General features: G+C 57.3%; 1 protein-coding gene across 2 annotated transcripts in view; it reads right to left on the reverse strand.

Moving 5' to 3' along the window:
* The window catches only part of TMEM104 (transmembrane protein 104), a 57,984-nt gene that overhangs the window by 34,540 nt on the left and 10,307 nt on the right, over positions 1-13,137 (reverse strand). Inside the window, exons 4-8 of one of the 2 annotated variants that reach the window (XM_079905329.1) lie at positions 12,373-12,454; positions 11,804-11,900; positions 10,743-10,823; positions 6,505-6,604; positions 5,957-6,062 (exon numbers count right to left, since the gene is read on the reverse strand). In XM_079905329.1, coding sequence (XP_079761455.1) covers positions 5,957-6,062; positions 6,505-6,604; positions 10,743-10,823; positions 11,804-11,900; positions 12,373-12,454 — 466 coding nt within the window. Of the gene's footprint in view, positions 1-5,956; positions 6,066-6,504; positions 6,605-10,742; positions 10,824-11,803; positions 11,901-12,372; positions 12,455-13,137 lie in introns of both variants that reach the window. The other variant, XM_079905328.1, reaches the window with a different exon arrangement.

Consider the following 13,137-nt stretch of genomic DNA (forward strand, 5'->3'; position numbering starts at 1 on the left):
ACACAAGCAGCCATTCCCTGGATGAGCCATAGAGACAGCTTCCTAGGAAAGGGAGGGAGGGAGGGAGGGAGGGAGGGAGGAGGAAAAATGCAGGCCTGCCCCTGTATTGTTGATATCCTTGAGAAAGAAGAGACAAGCCGATCCTTTAAAGTCAGTCCTTTCAACCTGAGCGCCGGCCACCGTTTGAAGTTAGAATTTGCTCAGCAGGAGCGCCTGCCTGTCTGCAGAGTGGGTACATGCAGTTTTAGGGTGTTGGGCAGAAATGCTTTCTCCCTTGAGACCCAGGACCGTGGGCTGAAAGCAGAGGCTCGGCACCTGGGGGGCTAGCACCCTGAGACACAAGGCCTCCCGGGGGGCCAGATGAGCTGGCAGACGACCGCAGACCCCCCACCAAGTCGGGGTGGGACCGGCCCGGGTCGGGAGAGCTACTCTGCTCGCCGCACCTGCAGGGGGTTGCCCAGCATGACCGGCATCTTCCCACCGGCGAGCGGCGAGGAAAGGGTGAAGCACAACAAAACTGACCTTCCAGGAGCCTCCAGAACCAAACGAGGAGCTGATATCAGGGTTAGGAAGGGAGGAAAGGAAGGGAAAGAAGACGGGCTTCCCTGGTAGCCCAGGCAGGTCCCCAAACAGTCCCCATCCTATGAGGGAGGCGCCTTGAGGTCCCAGACCCTGTAAGCAACCCACTTCTTGCCCAGGTGGCCGGGAACCTCCTCTTGGCTTGTTCCGCGTTGGTGCTGGGCTAGGTCCCAACCCACAGGAGGCAGACAGGAAGGCGATGTCCCCAAAGAAGGGAAACTGCCACTGGTCCGTTTACTGCACTTAGGGCCCTGCTCTCCATCTGCGGACGGAGCCAACCCATCAGACTCCTGCATGAAGACGGCCCATCCTGGGAGCACTGCGCTTGCCCTCCAGGACCACCCTGCCTGTCTCGCCATGGTCTCTGCTTCCTTCCGGGTTCCCCACGTTGTGCAAATCCAGGGGCGGCGCTCACACTGTCTCCTACTGGGGCTGTGCTCTAGGGGCACAGGCTGGTGCCCCTGGAGGTGTCCCCGAGAGTCCCCAGGTCCCGTGAAGTCACTGCTGCCGCTGAGCCTTGTTGCTTCACACTAACTTTCCCTCCTCACTGATCCTGAAGGCGTCTAGACCACCTCCTGCCCCAGCGTCGCTAAGAATAAACATTCAAGCAATGGCAGTGGTGACCCACTTATTAGCAGATGCCACAGTTCCAGGGTACCGTGGTTGCTATTGAAAGAACAGAGAGAGAGACGGTGGCAGGGAAGGGAGACGTCCTTGGGCAGACGTTCTGAGCTCCAGCGCTACTCGAGTGAACGGAAGAAGCCCATCTCGCTACCCAGGAGTGAGGGGCGGCAGGAAGACAGCAGGTCAGTCAGGCAGATGGGCAGGATGCGCAGACACAGGTCACTGAGCAGATGCTATCCTGGGGCAGCGTCGCCCCAACCTCTGCAAACGTCAGGCTCCCAGGGCTGATGAGCACGCGTGACCTGCCCCCTCGTTTCTGGGCTCTCATCTCTGCCTCAGCTCAGAGACCCTGGGGAAGTCACGGTCTCCAAGTCTCAGTTTTCTCTGCTGTGAAATGGGATGAGGCCACAGACCTTACTGTTTGGAAACGAGAAAGTAACGGGTAACTCGCTACACTGACGCAAACCACACAGCAGGAAGGACCTGGCAGTGCTCGGCCTGGCGCCTCCGCGCGGGTACGTCACTCCGTTCTCCACACCCCAGCACAAGGGATGTTTCTCCCCCTGAATGGTACCGTTCTAGAAAGAGACTGTTGGGTTTTAAAAAGGGGATTGTGTGGCACCTCCCTGGTGGCCCAGTGGTTAGGACTCTGTGCTCCCAATGCAGGGGGCCCGGGTTCGATCCCTGGTCCGGGAACTAGATCCCACATGCCCGCATCCCGCAACTAAGACCCGGAGCAGCCAAATACATAAATAAAAATAAAAAGGGAAGCGCGCGCTGTTTAAACGTCGCCGGTGGCACAGGCAAGCGTTGCCGTGTGAGGCTGAGACAAGACGGACTCAGAAAACAGCCTCCTGCCAGAGGAGGAGAGACCAGGACCCTTCACCGCTAACCTGAGCCCGAATCAGACTGACCTGCTCCTTTAGGAAGAGAGTTCAGTAGGCAGAACCCCGCCTGCAGCCCCCAACACATACCCTGTTTCTTCAAGGGGTGTCTGCAGGGAGAGGCCCCTCTGTCCGGCAGTGGGTGGCAGGTCACCTGCCAGGCTGCACCTCTCTCCCAGCTCAGCCCCAGACCCTGGAGGTGGACCTCACAGCTCCTGCGTTCAAGGCAGCACGGCAAGCCAGGGTGACCTTGTCCTGTCTCAAAGCAGCCCACGAGGGGCCCCCTGCCCCACGCTGCCAGTTTGCGGCTGGGTCTCCAGCCAGGATGAGCTCCGCTCTGTCATCTGCGGGCCCGGCTCTGCCCAGCCAGGGCCTGCTGGGCCGCCGGTGCCGCAGCGGCACCTGTCCACCTGTAAGCTGTGGAGGCCGCTCCTGCCGGCAGTGAGGAGGCTTCAGCACTCGGGGAGTCCCACTGTCCCCCCAGGACTTCCCTCTGACACTCTCCAGGAGACGGTACCGACGGGGCCTGGGGCGCAAATGAGGCCGGACGGCCCTGCAGGAATGAGGAAGGAGAACAAGAGCGCCGGGCAGTGCCCTTGACTCAAGGGGACAGCGACACACGTCCTGCCTCCCAGACACTCAGGACAGTACGATTCCTGGATGGAACTCATTTCCACATGACCCTGCCATTCACCAGCAGCTCCTGACTCTTCCTCAGCACATAGAAAATGAAATGCTAAATTCTGACTTTGTTTCCTACTCAAGCCAGAGATGCTCTGCAGAGAGATCCCATGACGTTCCCCAGCCTGGAGGCAAGGTTGCGGGTCTGAAAGCGCTGGGGCATCAACACTGTCCCATTTGATACTTCAAAGGAGCATGAGGGGTGGGCGGTGGGGCCCGGAAGATCAGATCCTGATGCTAATTCTCACGGGCCCTCATGACGGGGGGCCCAGGTCCCTGCTGGCTCCAGCTGTGGCGTCTTGCTGGGACGCCCTGGGGGCACGTGTGACTCACGGGACCACCCCCACCTCACGGCGCCCTGCTCTGCGGCTACTTCAAGGAGGGAGAGGGAGAAACTGACTCATATCAGCTGCATGGGAATCACAGGATGTGGACAGAGGTCACAGGCTACGGGAGGGGAGGAGGAATTTTCCACTCATTAAGGTCAAGGGCTTCGGGAGGCGACCGGTAGCTGGTGGTAGAGAAAGCTCCCTTCTGACAAGTAATCATGATGCTACACAGGCTGGCCTCTGGAGATAGTTAATATCTCAAATATTCTCATTCTGTGTGTGCGTCTCAGCAGCACTCCCGGGAAGACACAGAAGAGGCTGCTTCCAGAGGACTTTCTAAAAATTAAGCCGTAAAGTTAAAGCCAGAAAAATACTGTCCTGGAATAGAAAAGAAGCGGCTATTAGAGGTCCTTCTGAACATGCAGGCCGGACAGGTGTATCGTGTACCTGAGACAGAGAAGCGGCGGTGCCTGGGGTGGGAAGGGGGCTTAAAACCCGCCCGCCTCCGTGGCCAACGCTGCAGCAACAAAACAGCTGGTAGAAAGAGGCGCGACGGGATTCTCTAGGCGGGATGGACAATCTTCCAAACACGAATGACTGGGGGGCGAGGGGAAAGGATGCCCCTCTTCTCCCATGATCTGAAGGGGCCACTTGGTGGAACAAGGATGCAGGGATGAGCCCCGCGGGCCGGACTTGGGAGGGGAAGATGCTGTTAGCACCTGTCACAGGGCGCCCAGGACGGAGGAAGGAAACCCACGTCTGCCAACCCCCTCCTTCAGTCGCTAGGCCGCTTCCGACTCACTAAGAGGCGGTGGCCTGCAGAGGGACAGAGCCCCCCCCCCCCCCCCCCCCCGGTATTTAGCACAGCTCTGTGGAAGCCGCGGACCCCGGGAGCCACATGCAAAGTTGTAAAGTAACTTCTGAGACAACGCGAAGGTCCACCTGCCCTGAATTTCTCCAAACCAGGCAGAAGAGCACGTCTGAACCGAAAACCTTCTGAGCCAACCGACGTCCCCGGCAGTGGGAGGGGGTCAACCACCCAGAGAGAAGGGGCTCTGTTTCTGCTCAGCCCCGCCCCCTGCTATTTCGTGCGGCTTCTGTGGGCCCGGTGGCAATTAGCTTTATGAGCTATAAGTGCAGCATCTGGGAGACAAAGGCTGTAATTAATGCCTGTCTGCTTTCCTGAAGGGCTCTTCCTATTCGGTCAGACAGTTATTGAAACTCGGGCAGGGAGGCTTCCATCATGTGGAAGGTTTATAGGAATGAGAGGAAGAACAGTTTAATAAGGCAGTAACGACGCTGCTAAATAACTCATCGGGCCGATGGCGGCAGCAATATTCCCAGCACTCCGTGTCTGTTCTGCCGACGCGCGGGGGAATGAGCCAGGCAGGCCCTGCACAGCCCCCAGCAGCGCCCCCGGTACAGACCTGCCTGAGGGGCTCCGCCGCTGACCCTCCATCCTGGACCTGCTCCCGGGTCTGTGCTGAGCCCCTGGGACCCTTTCTTCAACCTCCTCCTTCTGCCTGACTGTGCCGGTTAGAGCTCCAGATGGGTCCTTACAATCACCAACACTTCTGCTAATTGTATCAATCACGGTTTGTTGAAAGCTGAGAGGCTAACAGGCCTCCGCTCTCCCGGGTTCTCCTGGTGGCCCTGCTGAGTTCTCTACCTGCCCCCAAGGCTGGGGAAGTGGGGGAGGGGCCGGGAAATTAACCTGCCACCGAAGTCCCATCGGACCTCGGCTGAGATAACAGTCCTCCTAGAAGACACCCTCCTAGCCGTAGCTGACCACCCGACTGCTCCAGAAACGCACAGAGGAAAACGAATCTCTCCCGGGGCTGGGGCCGCAGGACTCCTGGGGTAGGTCGATAGGATAGGACTGGGAAGGTGAGACCACCATTCCGCTGTCCTTGGGGTTAACAAATTCAGAGCCGCGTAACACAGGTGGCGGCCGCGGGAAGCTCTGCCAGGATCGGGATAATCAAGTCAAGAGGCCGACACCCTGAGCCTCCCGGCGAGGCCGGCTCTCCCGTGTCCCGCGTCCCGCTTCACGGCAGCTAAGTGGCCGCGTGTCAAGCTGTGTGTCGCCTAATGTGCCTAAATCTGTGTCAGGGCTGAGGAGGGCCAGGAGGAAGCAGAGGGTATTAACAGACACCGCACAGGCGAAAGGGAACCATTTCTGAGTCGCGCCTGCAAAGCAGGCAGACAGACACCTGCCTCTGGTTTTGCGTCTTATTCCCCGAGACCCGTGGGACGCGTTATTCAGCTCCAATTCCCCCCTCCGCCCACCCCCGGCCCGCCCCTGGCACAAAGCACTCAAGACGGAGCCTGGACATTCATCTTCTTCCCTTGTCTGCGAGGAGCAGGGGAGACTGGGAGCGAGCTGGGCTGATCCCTCCTGATCTGGAGAGCTGTCTGTACCTGGGGTCAGCCGTGAGATGGCTCAGTCCCGCCTGCCTAGCCAGCAACCCCGGCATCCACTCACGTGCTCCTGGGCTGGCCGGGAGCAAGGTCAAAACAGGGAAAGTTTCCGGAAAGCCAGCCCTGGCCCTCTTACAGGGCTTTGATAAGCATGCCCTTCAAACCCCTAGATGAGTTTAGAAGAGTTCACGGCCCTGGAGCTGGCACCAACGCCAATGCCAACTCCAAACCACACACGATGGAAGCCCGCTGGCCGGGACGCGCTGGGGCTGGCACTGTAGCCACGTGATCCACTTTCTGCCCGGGACCAAAGCCCCAGTCATTAGCCAGGCTGTGGGGCTGTGCAGACTCTCCTCTCTGGGGAAGGTTCTAGCCGAGAGTGCAGGCGGGCGGCTCCCAGGCCCCTGGTCCCCCGGGCCAGCCTGCGAAACCACTCACCAGGTAGATGCGGTAGGCGTCCACGCGGTGCAGGGGCCCCCAGCACGGGTCCGTGTCGTTGTACTTGGCCTCGGCCTCCACTCCGCAGGAGTCGTTGCCCACGGCGCTGCTGATAGAGAGAACAATGGCTCAGTGTGGGCCTCCCTGCCTGGCCGGGTGCAGAGAGAACCTGCCCTTACTGATCAGGGGCAACTGCCGCGCCCCCCCCCCACCCCAGCTGCAGCTTCAGGTTCCACGCTCCGACTCTCCACAAGCCACGTTTTTCTGTCTCTGGGGGCAGGCACCTTATTCCTTATTCCTGCTGCACTGTTTCCCGGCGACTGGTGGGAATCCCAGTCACCTTCCCAGCGGGGCAGGGATGGGGTCAGCGGTGAGCTGTGTGTCTCCGAAGGCCAGGACGCACAGCTGGCTGTGATGCGTGCAGAAAAGGGCCTCAGACATGATGGACTCGCTTGGTGTTGGGCTTCTACCCTGAGAAAACACTGCCCCGACTGCCCAAGGAAGCCCCTCTGGCTGCAGCTGGTGTGGGGGGCAGGGGGGACACTCACCAGGTCACCTGCATGAGAGAGAAGGGCACGGCGGCAGCATAGATGGCCAGGTCCCCGTACAGGTAGATGATGATGCAGAAATAGAACAGGTTGACCCCCACTGAAAGCAACAAAACCATCGGTCAGGGAGCCACAGGGAGAAGCCGGCCTGCTTGTTTGCTGACTACGGCTCTACCTCACCACGGCTTTCGTTCTCCAAGCAGCGTCGGAAAACAACCCCCAAGTCCTGTTTCTCATTCTGGCTACCGACACTGGGATGCTGGCGGGAGACGTATCTGCTCGAGACTGTCGCCCGGTGGTGAGCGGGACAGGATCAGAGAGGTTCTGCATCCAGGGTGAGTGTGGGGCGTGGACTCGCCAGGGAGGACCTGGAGGCGTCTTCGCGCTCGGGACGAGCTGCCCGGAGGGGAGAAGGAGGGATGGCCTGAGTCAGGGCCTGAACCCCCGGGCTTGCCTGGACCAGGGCCTCCTTTGCAGCCGCACACAGGGCTCTAAGATGAAAGACTGAGAGACTGAAAAGAAGAGAACAGGAAGTGGCCCAGCTCCGGAAGCTGAAATCAGGAGGGTGAAAAGCTCTTGATTTCCAAAGACCAAGTGCCTCGTTCTGAATGTGGCCCGTCACCAAGCACCCTAGAGGAAGAAGGGTGGCCTGGGGCGCTGGGGAGGGAGACGGTGGCAGGAGTGGGACGGCGCACTTCCCTCCGTACAGGAAGCGTCTGCAGGGGAGGATGCTGACTTTGGAAGGCATGGGACGAGGAAGCTCCCTCTGCAGAGGCAAACCTTGGTCCCCTCTCCCTCCAGGAGGGGCCTGGACTGGCAGGCGGGAACTCAGGCTCTGGTCTTCATCCCATCGGCCTCTTCTCCTGACCCTGGCAAGTCCCTGACCGTCTCTAACCCTGTGCAGTGAGAAGAATTCAGCCAGTGCTAAATTCCATACGTGATTCCAGCTACGAAGATCAGGGGTAAAAATGCTGAAAAAAGCCTCTGGGCCCTAAAACCTCAGGGTCGTGGCCCCAGACGGCCAGTCTCAAACTCCCATTCAGACTGATTGCTTGGTTTTGGTTTCATTGATCTTAAGCTGCTGGAGTCTCCGAGAACAGAAAGAAAAATGAAGTGACAGTGCCCTTCTAATCCAGGTGGCTCAGATGAGCCTCTAGGTCCCGGGGGAAAGCCAGGGCCATGTTCCTCCTGGGCTATTTGAGGTCGGCTCTGCTCCTAGGAGCCTAGGCGGAAAAGACTCGGAAGATATAGTTCTTGAAAGAACCCTGGATGTCCAAGCTCAGTGGCCCCTGGCGTAGCTGCCACTCACCGCCAGGCTCCGAGCCCAGCCCCCGCTCATCTTTTCGCTCTGAGCCGTGGCTCCTGCAGGGAGGCACTGCCCCTCCCCACTCCCATCCTTTTCTCCACCTGCCATGGACTCATGTCCGCTGTTTATAAAACTGTCACTGGCCCTCCCTGATCAATAAATTTCATTACGAGACACAAAGTGGGAGGATCAATGAACTTCCTTGAGGACGGCAATGACCAGGACTGGCATTTCTCATTACAAGGACGGAGTCTGGACCCCAAGGGAGACTTGTGTGGAGTGTGGCAGCCCTCCCAAAGGTGAAGGTGACGGTCTACGAATTAGGATAGAGCCGAGCAGTGGTTTCAACAGGGGGTGATTTTGTCCCCCACCCCCTACCGGGGATATTTGGCAGAGTCTGAGGACCTTTTTGATTGTCACGACTGGGTGGTGCTACCGACGACTAGTGGGTAGAAGCCAGGGATGCTACTCAACATCCTACAACACACAGGGCAGGCCCTGCAATGAAGAAGGACCCAGGCACACAGCTCTAGTGGTGAGCTTGAGAAACCCAGGAGCAGGTGGGAAGAGAGCATCCTTTAAGGCTGAGCTGCTCTTGTACGAACGTGTTTATTTTCTATCAGATTTGGGTAAACTAGGAGTCTAGTCTGTGGGGCACACACACACACACACACACACACACACACACACACACACAAAGACAAAACAAAACCAGGGCTTCCCTGGTGGCGCAGGGGTTAAGAATCCGCCTGCCAATGCAGGGGACACGGGTTCGAGCCCTGGTCCGGGAAGACCCCATGTGCCGCGGAGCAACTAAGCCCATGCACCACGACTACTGAGCCTGTGCTCTAGAGCCCGCGAGCCCCACTACTGAGCCCGCGCGCCTAGAGCCCGTGCTCCACCACAAGAGAAGCCAAGGCAATGAGAAGCCCGCGCACTGCAACTAAGAGTAGCCCCCGCTCGCCACAACTAGACAAAGCCTGCACGTAGCAATGAAAACCCAACACAGCCAAAAATAAATGAATAAATTAAAATACAAAACAAAACCACAAGTTCCTAGAATTCTTAAAGAAATCAGGGCAGACTGTGAAACATGAAAATTAGGAAGGACGTTTAAGAGGTATGTGTCCTCCCTCCAACGTGCATTTTATTTCAGAAGCTTGCATTTGGGAGGAGGCTGTGCAGCAGCCAGAAGGGAATGTTTGCTTCTCTGATCTGAGTCTAACGAGACGGGGAGAGATAGAAACGGAACAAAGGAAAAGCACAGAAGTGCGCCAGACACAACCAATCTGGTTTTTTTTAATAAGTTTATTTATTTTTACTTATTTATTTTTGGCTGTGTTGGGTTTTTGTTACTGCGCGCGGGCCTTCTCTAATTGCGGCAAGTGGGGGCTACTCTTCATTGTGGTGCGTAGGCCTCTCACTGTGGTGGCTTCTCTTGTTGCGGAGCACGGGCCCTAGGCACACGGGCTTCAGTGGTTGTGGCACATGGGCTCAGTAGTTGTGGCTCGTGGGCTCTAGAGCGCAGGCTCAGTAGTTGTGGTGCACGGGCTTAGTTGCTCCGCGGCCTGTGGGATCTTCCCAGACCAGGGCTCAAACCCGTGTCCCCTGCATTGGCAGGCAGATTCTTAACCACTGTGCCACGAGGGAAGCCCCCAATCTGGTTTTGATAAATTCTGAGAACCCTCAGTGAGGCCGGTCTGGTGGGGAGGATGGAGGGAGGCAGACCCCGAGGCAACCTCAATCAGGATCTTCTGTCACATCACACCATGGTGATAAACGGACCGCTGGATGTCCTAAGAAGCCATTGAGAAGATTCTAGATTCTAGTTTCCACAATCCCCCTCGGCTCTAACTTAGTGCGGCCACATTCAAAACAGGAAAGAACCAAGGGAGACGCTCCCCTCTGCAAACAGGGGCTTTGACGAAGGGGCACAAAATCTCCCAAGGTAACTGCAAGGTCAAGGATTTTTTGAGATGTGTCTGACTTTCTGTGAAGGATCGAACATTTTAAAAAACTAAACCCTAAATAGCTCATCTTCCAAAAGAACAAGATTTGGAACGGAGGTCTAAGCTATTGTTGCCGGAACCAACAAGGCAGCGCCCGAGCTGGGTGCTATCCTTCGACCCCACCAAGCCGCAGGTGGAGCACACAGAGAGGTCACGATTAGATGCGCAGAGTCCAGACAGCAGTCCTGAGCGTGGGCTCCTAGCGCCCTCTGCTGGCCACCAGGAAGAGACACAGACACACACACACACAGACACACACACACACACACACAACCCTACTGTCAGGATTAGATGCGCAGAGTCCAGACAGCAGTCCTGAGTGTGGGCTCCTAGCGCCCTCTGCTGGCCACCAGGAAGACACACAGACACACACACAGACACACACATACACCCCTACTGTCACAAGGTGGTTGCTGTGTCCTGGCCACCAGGAAGACACGCAGACACACACACAGACACGCAGGCAGGCAGACAGACAGACAGACAGACAGACACACACACACACACACACACACACACACACCCTGTCACAAGGTGGTTGCTCTGTCCTGTCCTAAACAGAACAGTCCAGAAGAAAAGAGAAGACAAGTCAGAAGTAATCGAGCAGAAGGCACAGAACCACCAGCCGCCTCCACTGGCTTCCTTCCTTGGAAAGCTGCTTGGGACTCTCAACCTGTGTGAGCTGTAGTCGCTAAGCAGCTGCTTCTTTATTCCTGATGCGCTGACGAGCGGGCAGGAATCCAGGAAAAACCATGAAGTGGTTCACGTCTCTCAGCAAGGCGGTCTCCGGGTTGAGGACCTGCTCCCCCACCTCGCCTGCCCCGTCCCTAGTTGAGGTGGAACCCCCGCTCCGGCTGCCCTGGCCCCCAAGAAGGCACCAGCTCTGCCCCTGCCCATGCCCCACCTGGAGAAAGCACTCCCACCTTTATTGAAGAACATGGAGGCCATCTGCCCCATCTCCACCCGGTCTGTGATCTCAAAAAGGTTCGGAGATCCATGCCTCTCTGTGGAATCAAGAAGAAAGAGGAAGTGGTTTTTTTTTTTTTTTTCTCTCTCACAAGGAAAAGCTCTTAGAAGGGGTGCTGAGTTCACTGAATTCTCCAGAATAATGACATCCCAACGGGTTCAAACTCCTGAGAAAAGTTTTCCTAATGCTTCCTGCTTGAAACATTTTGAAATATCTAGAGGGACTTCCTTGGCGGTCCAGTGGTTCGGACTCCACACTTGCACTGCAGGGGGTGTGGGTTTGATCCCTGGTTGGGGAACTAAGATCCTGCCTGCCATGCGGCACGGCCATAAATAAATAGACTAAATTAAATAAGTAAATAAATACATAAATAAGTAAATAAATAAATCGTCTATAGAAAGGGATCCCAGGGGTGCTCACTGTAGGGTGAGAGGGAAGGCTGGGATGCTTCGCCCTGGCGCAACTGGAGTGTGTGCGTGTGTGGGTGTGTGGCTGAGTGTGTGTGTGTGAGCGTGTGTGCATGTGTGAGCGTGTGTGTGCGTGGGCGTGCAAGCGTGTGAGTGTGTGCACGTGTGTGCACGTGAGGGCACGTGTGCGCGTGTGGGAGTATGTGTGTGTTAGTGAGAGTGTGTGAGAGTGTGAGACTGAGCGTGTGAGCGTGTGTGCGCGCACGTGTGAAGGCACGTGTTCGTGTGTGTGCGTGTGCGTGAGGGCGCGTGTGCACGTGTGTGTGTGTGTGTTGGGATAGGAGGAAGGACAGAGTCAGAGAACTGACATTTACTTGAGCTTCCAGGGGCCGAGGTGAAGGGACCTCCCCAAGCTGCACGCGCCAGTTAGCAGCGGAGACAGCAGGGCCGGTGCTCTGCTCTACTGTCCCATGGTGCCGTCCTCGGCTCAACCCTCAGGTGGTAAATGCCACAGCGTCTCTGTAGGGAGTCCCTGGGGTCCTCTCCACGAGTAAGGGAAAGCCCACGAACCAGAGGGAAGCACGGGCCAGCCCAGAACCCCAGGACTTACGCACAGACAGGATGGGCCGCTTCTCTGCCCGCACGTCGTTGTCCTGGGTGAGAACATCACTGTCGGAGGCCGTGGAGGAGCCATCGTCTTCCTCCTCCTGGGGAGGGGCGGGGGGACAGGGCGGATGAGAACAAACAAGGAAACAGAGGGCACACAGCTCTACAGCAACCCCCGGGGCGGCCAATGGACAGCCTGCTTCCTTTGTGATTTCCTTCTAGAAGGTACCTGATTAGGAAGCTTTCAACACTTCCCGGCTGTCACATTAGAGGGTCAGACACACGGGGAGGGAGAAGCTGCGGCACAGTTCCTGGGTACAAAGGTTCAGAATGACTGAGCCAGCTCAAGGCCGGGGTAGGAGGGACCAACAAGGGGATGTTAAAAGAGCAGAGACTGCGTTTGTTCTGTAAGTTGACATGGCCGTGAACTTCAGCTCTGGGCTGGGGTCCTGGAGCCGCGCTGTGGTCAGGAGCCCTCCAGGCGTCAGGAGGGAGAGGACTGGCTGCTCAGGGCCACCTCTTTGCACACGACTGCCTGGGGGCACTGCCTGGGGCCAGGAGCAGCACACACACCTGATGGGTTTCCATCCTCTTCCAGCGGAGCTGAGCGTTGGCTGCCGCCATGGCCTCCACCACAAAGGTAGTTGTCACAAAACTGCAAGGGAAGGCCACGCGTTAACTGCGAAAGGCAGGGAGGAGTTTGGAGAAGGTACAAAATAAAAGGAAAAGCCATTTAAGACCTGACCCGACCAGTAAGCCCACAGCATTCTCTCTCCTGAGGAAGGGATGGCAACTTCTGAGATGGGTCTGACCTGATAAAAAAGCATGTGTGAATACGCGGTGCCTCTTGTGCTCTTCCTGACGTCTGTCTATACTTAGAATGTATTTCCAGTGCACTGGAGAGAAGGGTGTGAAGTAAGCTGATGGGAAGGAGGGAGAATGAGCTTGGGGGAGAGGTGCTCCCTTGCCCGGGGGGCAAGGTGGTACTGCTCCCCAGAAGGGGCCTGTCGGGGGGCAGAGGTGGGAGAGATGGGAGGACGGACACCAGGTAATGCTCTAAGCTGGGAAGAGGAGACTGGTCCACAAGGGGGCCCTTCCAGAGCTTCTGGGAGGGGCAGCAGGCAGCTCTCACCTCTCCTCGCTAGCCAAGCGGTCAACCCCCAGTTACACACACTAATGGACGGAGCACAGGTGTGGATATAATTGAAAAGGGGGACTTCCCTGGTGGCGCAGTGGTTAAGAATCCGCCTGCCAATGCAGGGGACACGGGTTCGAGCCCTGGTCTGGGAAGATCCCACATGCTGCGAAGCAGCTAAACCAGTGAGCCACAACTACTGA

Source organism: Stenella coeruleoalba (assembly GCF_951394435.1).
Source record: "Stenella coeruleoalba genome assembly, chromosome: 19".
NCBI lineage: Eukaryota > Metazoa > Chordata > Mammalia > Artiodactyla > Delphinidae > Stenella > Stenella coeruleoalba.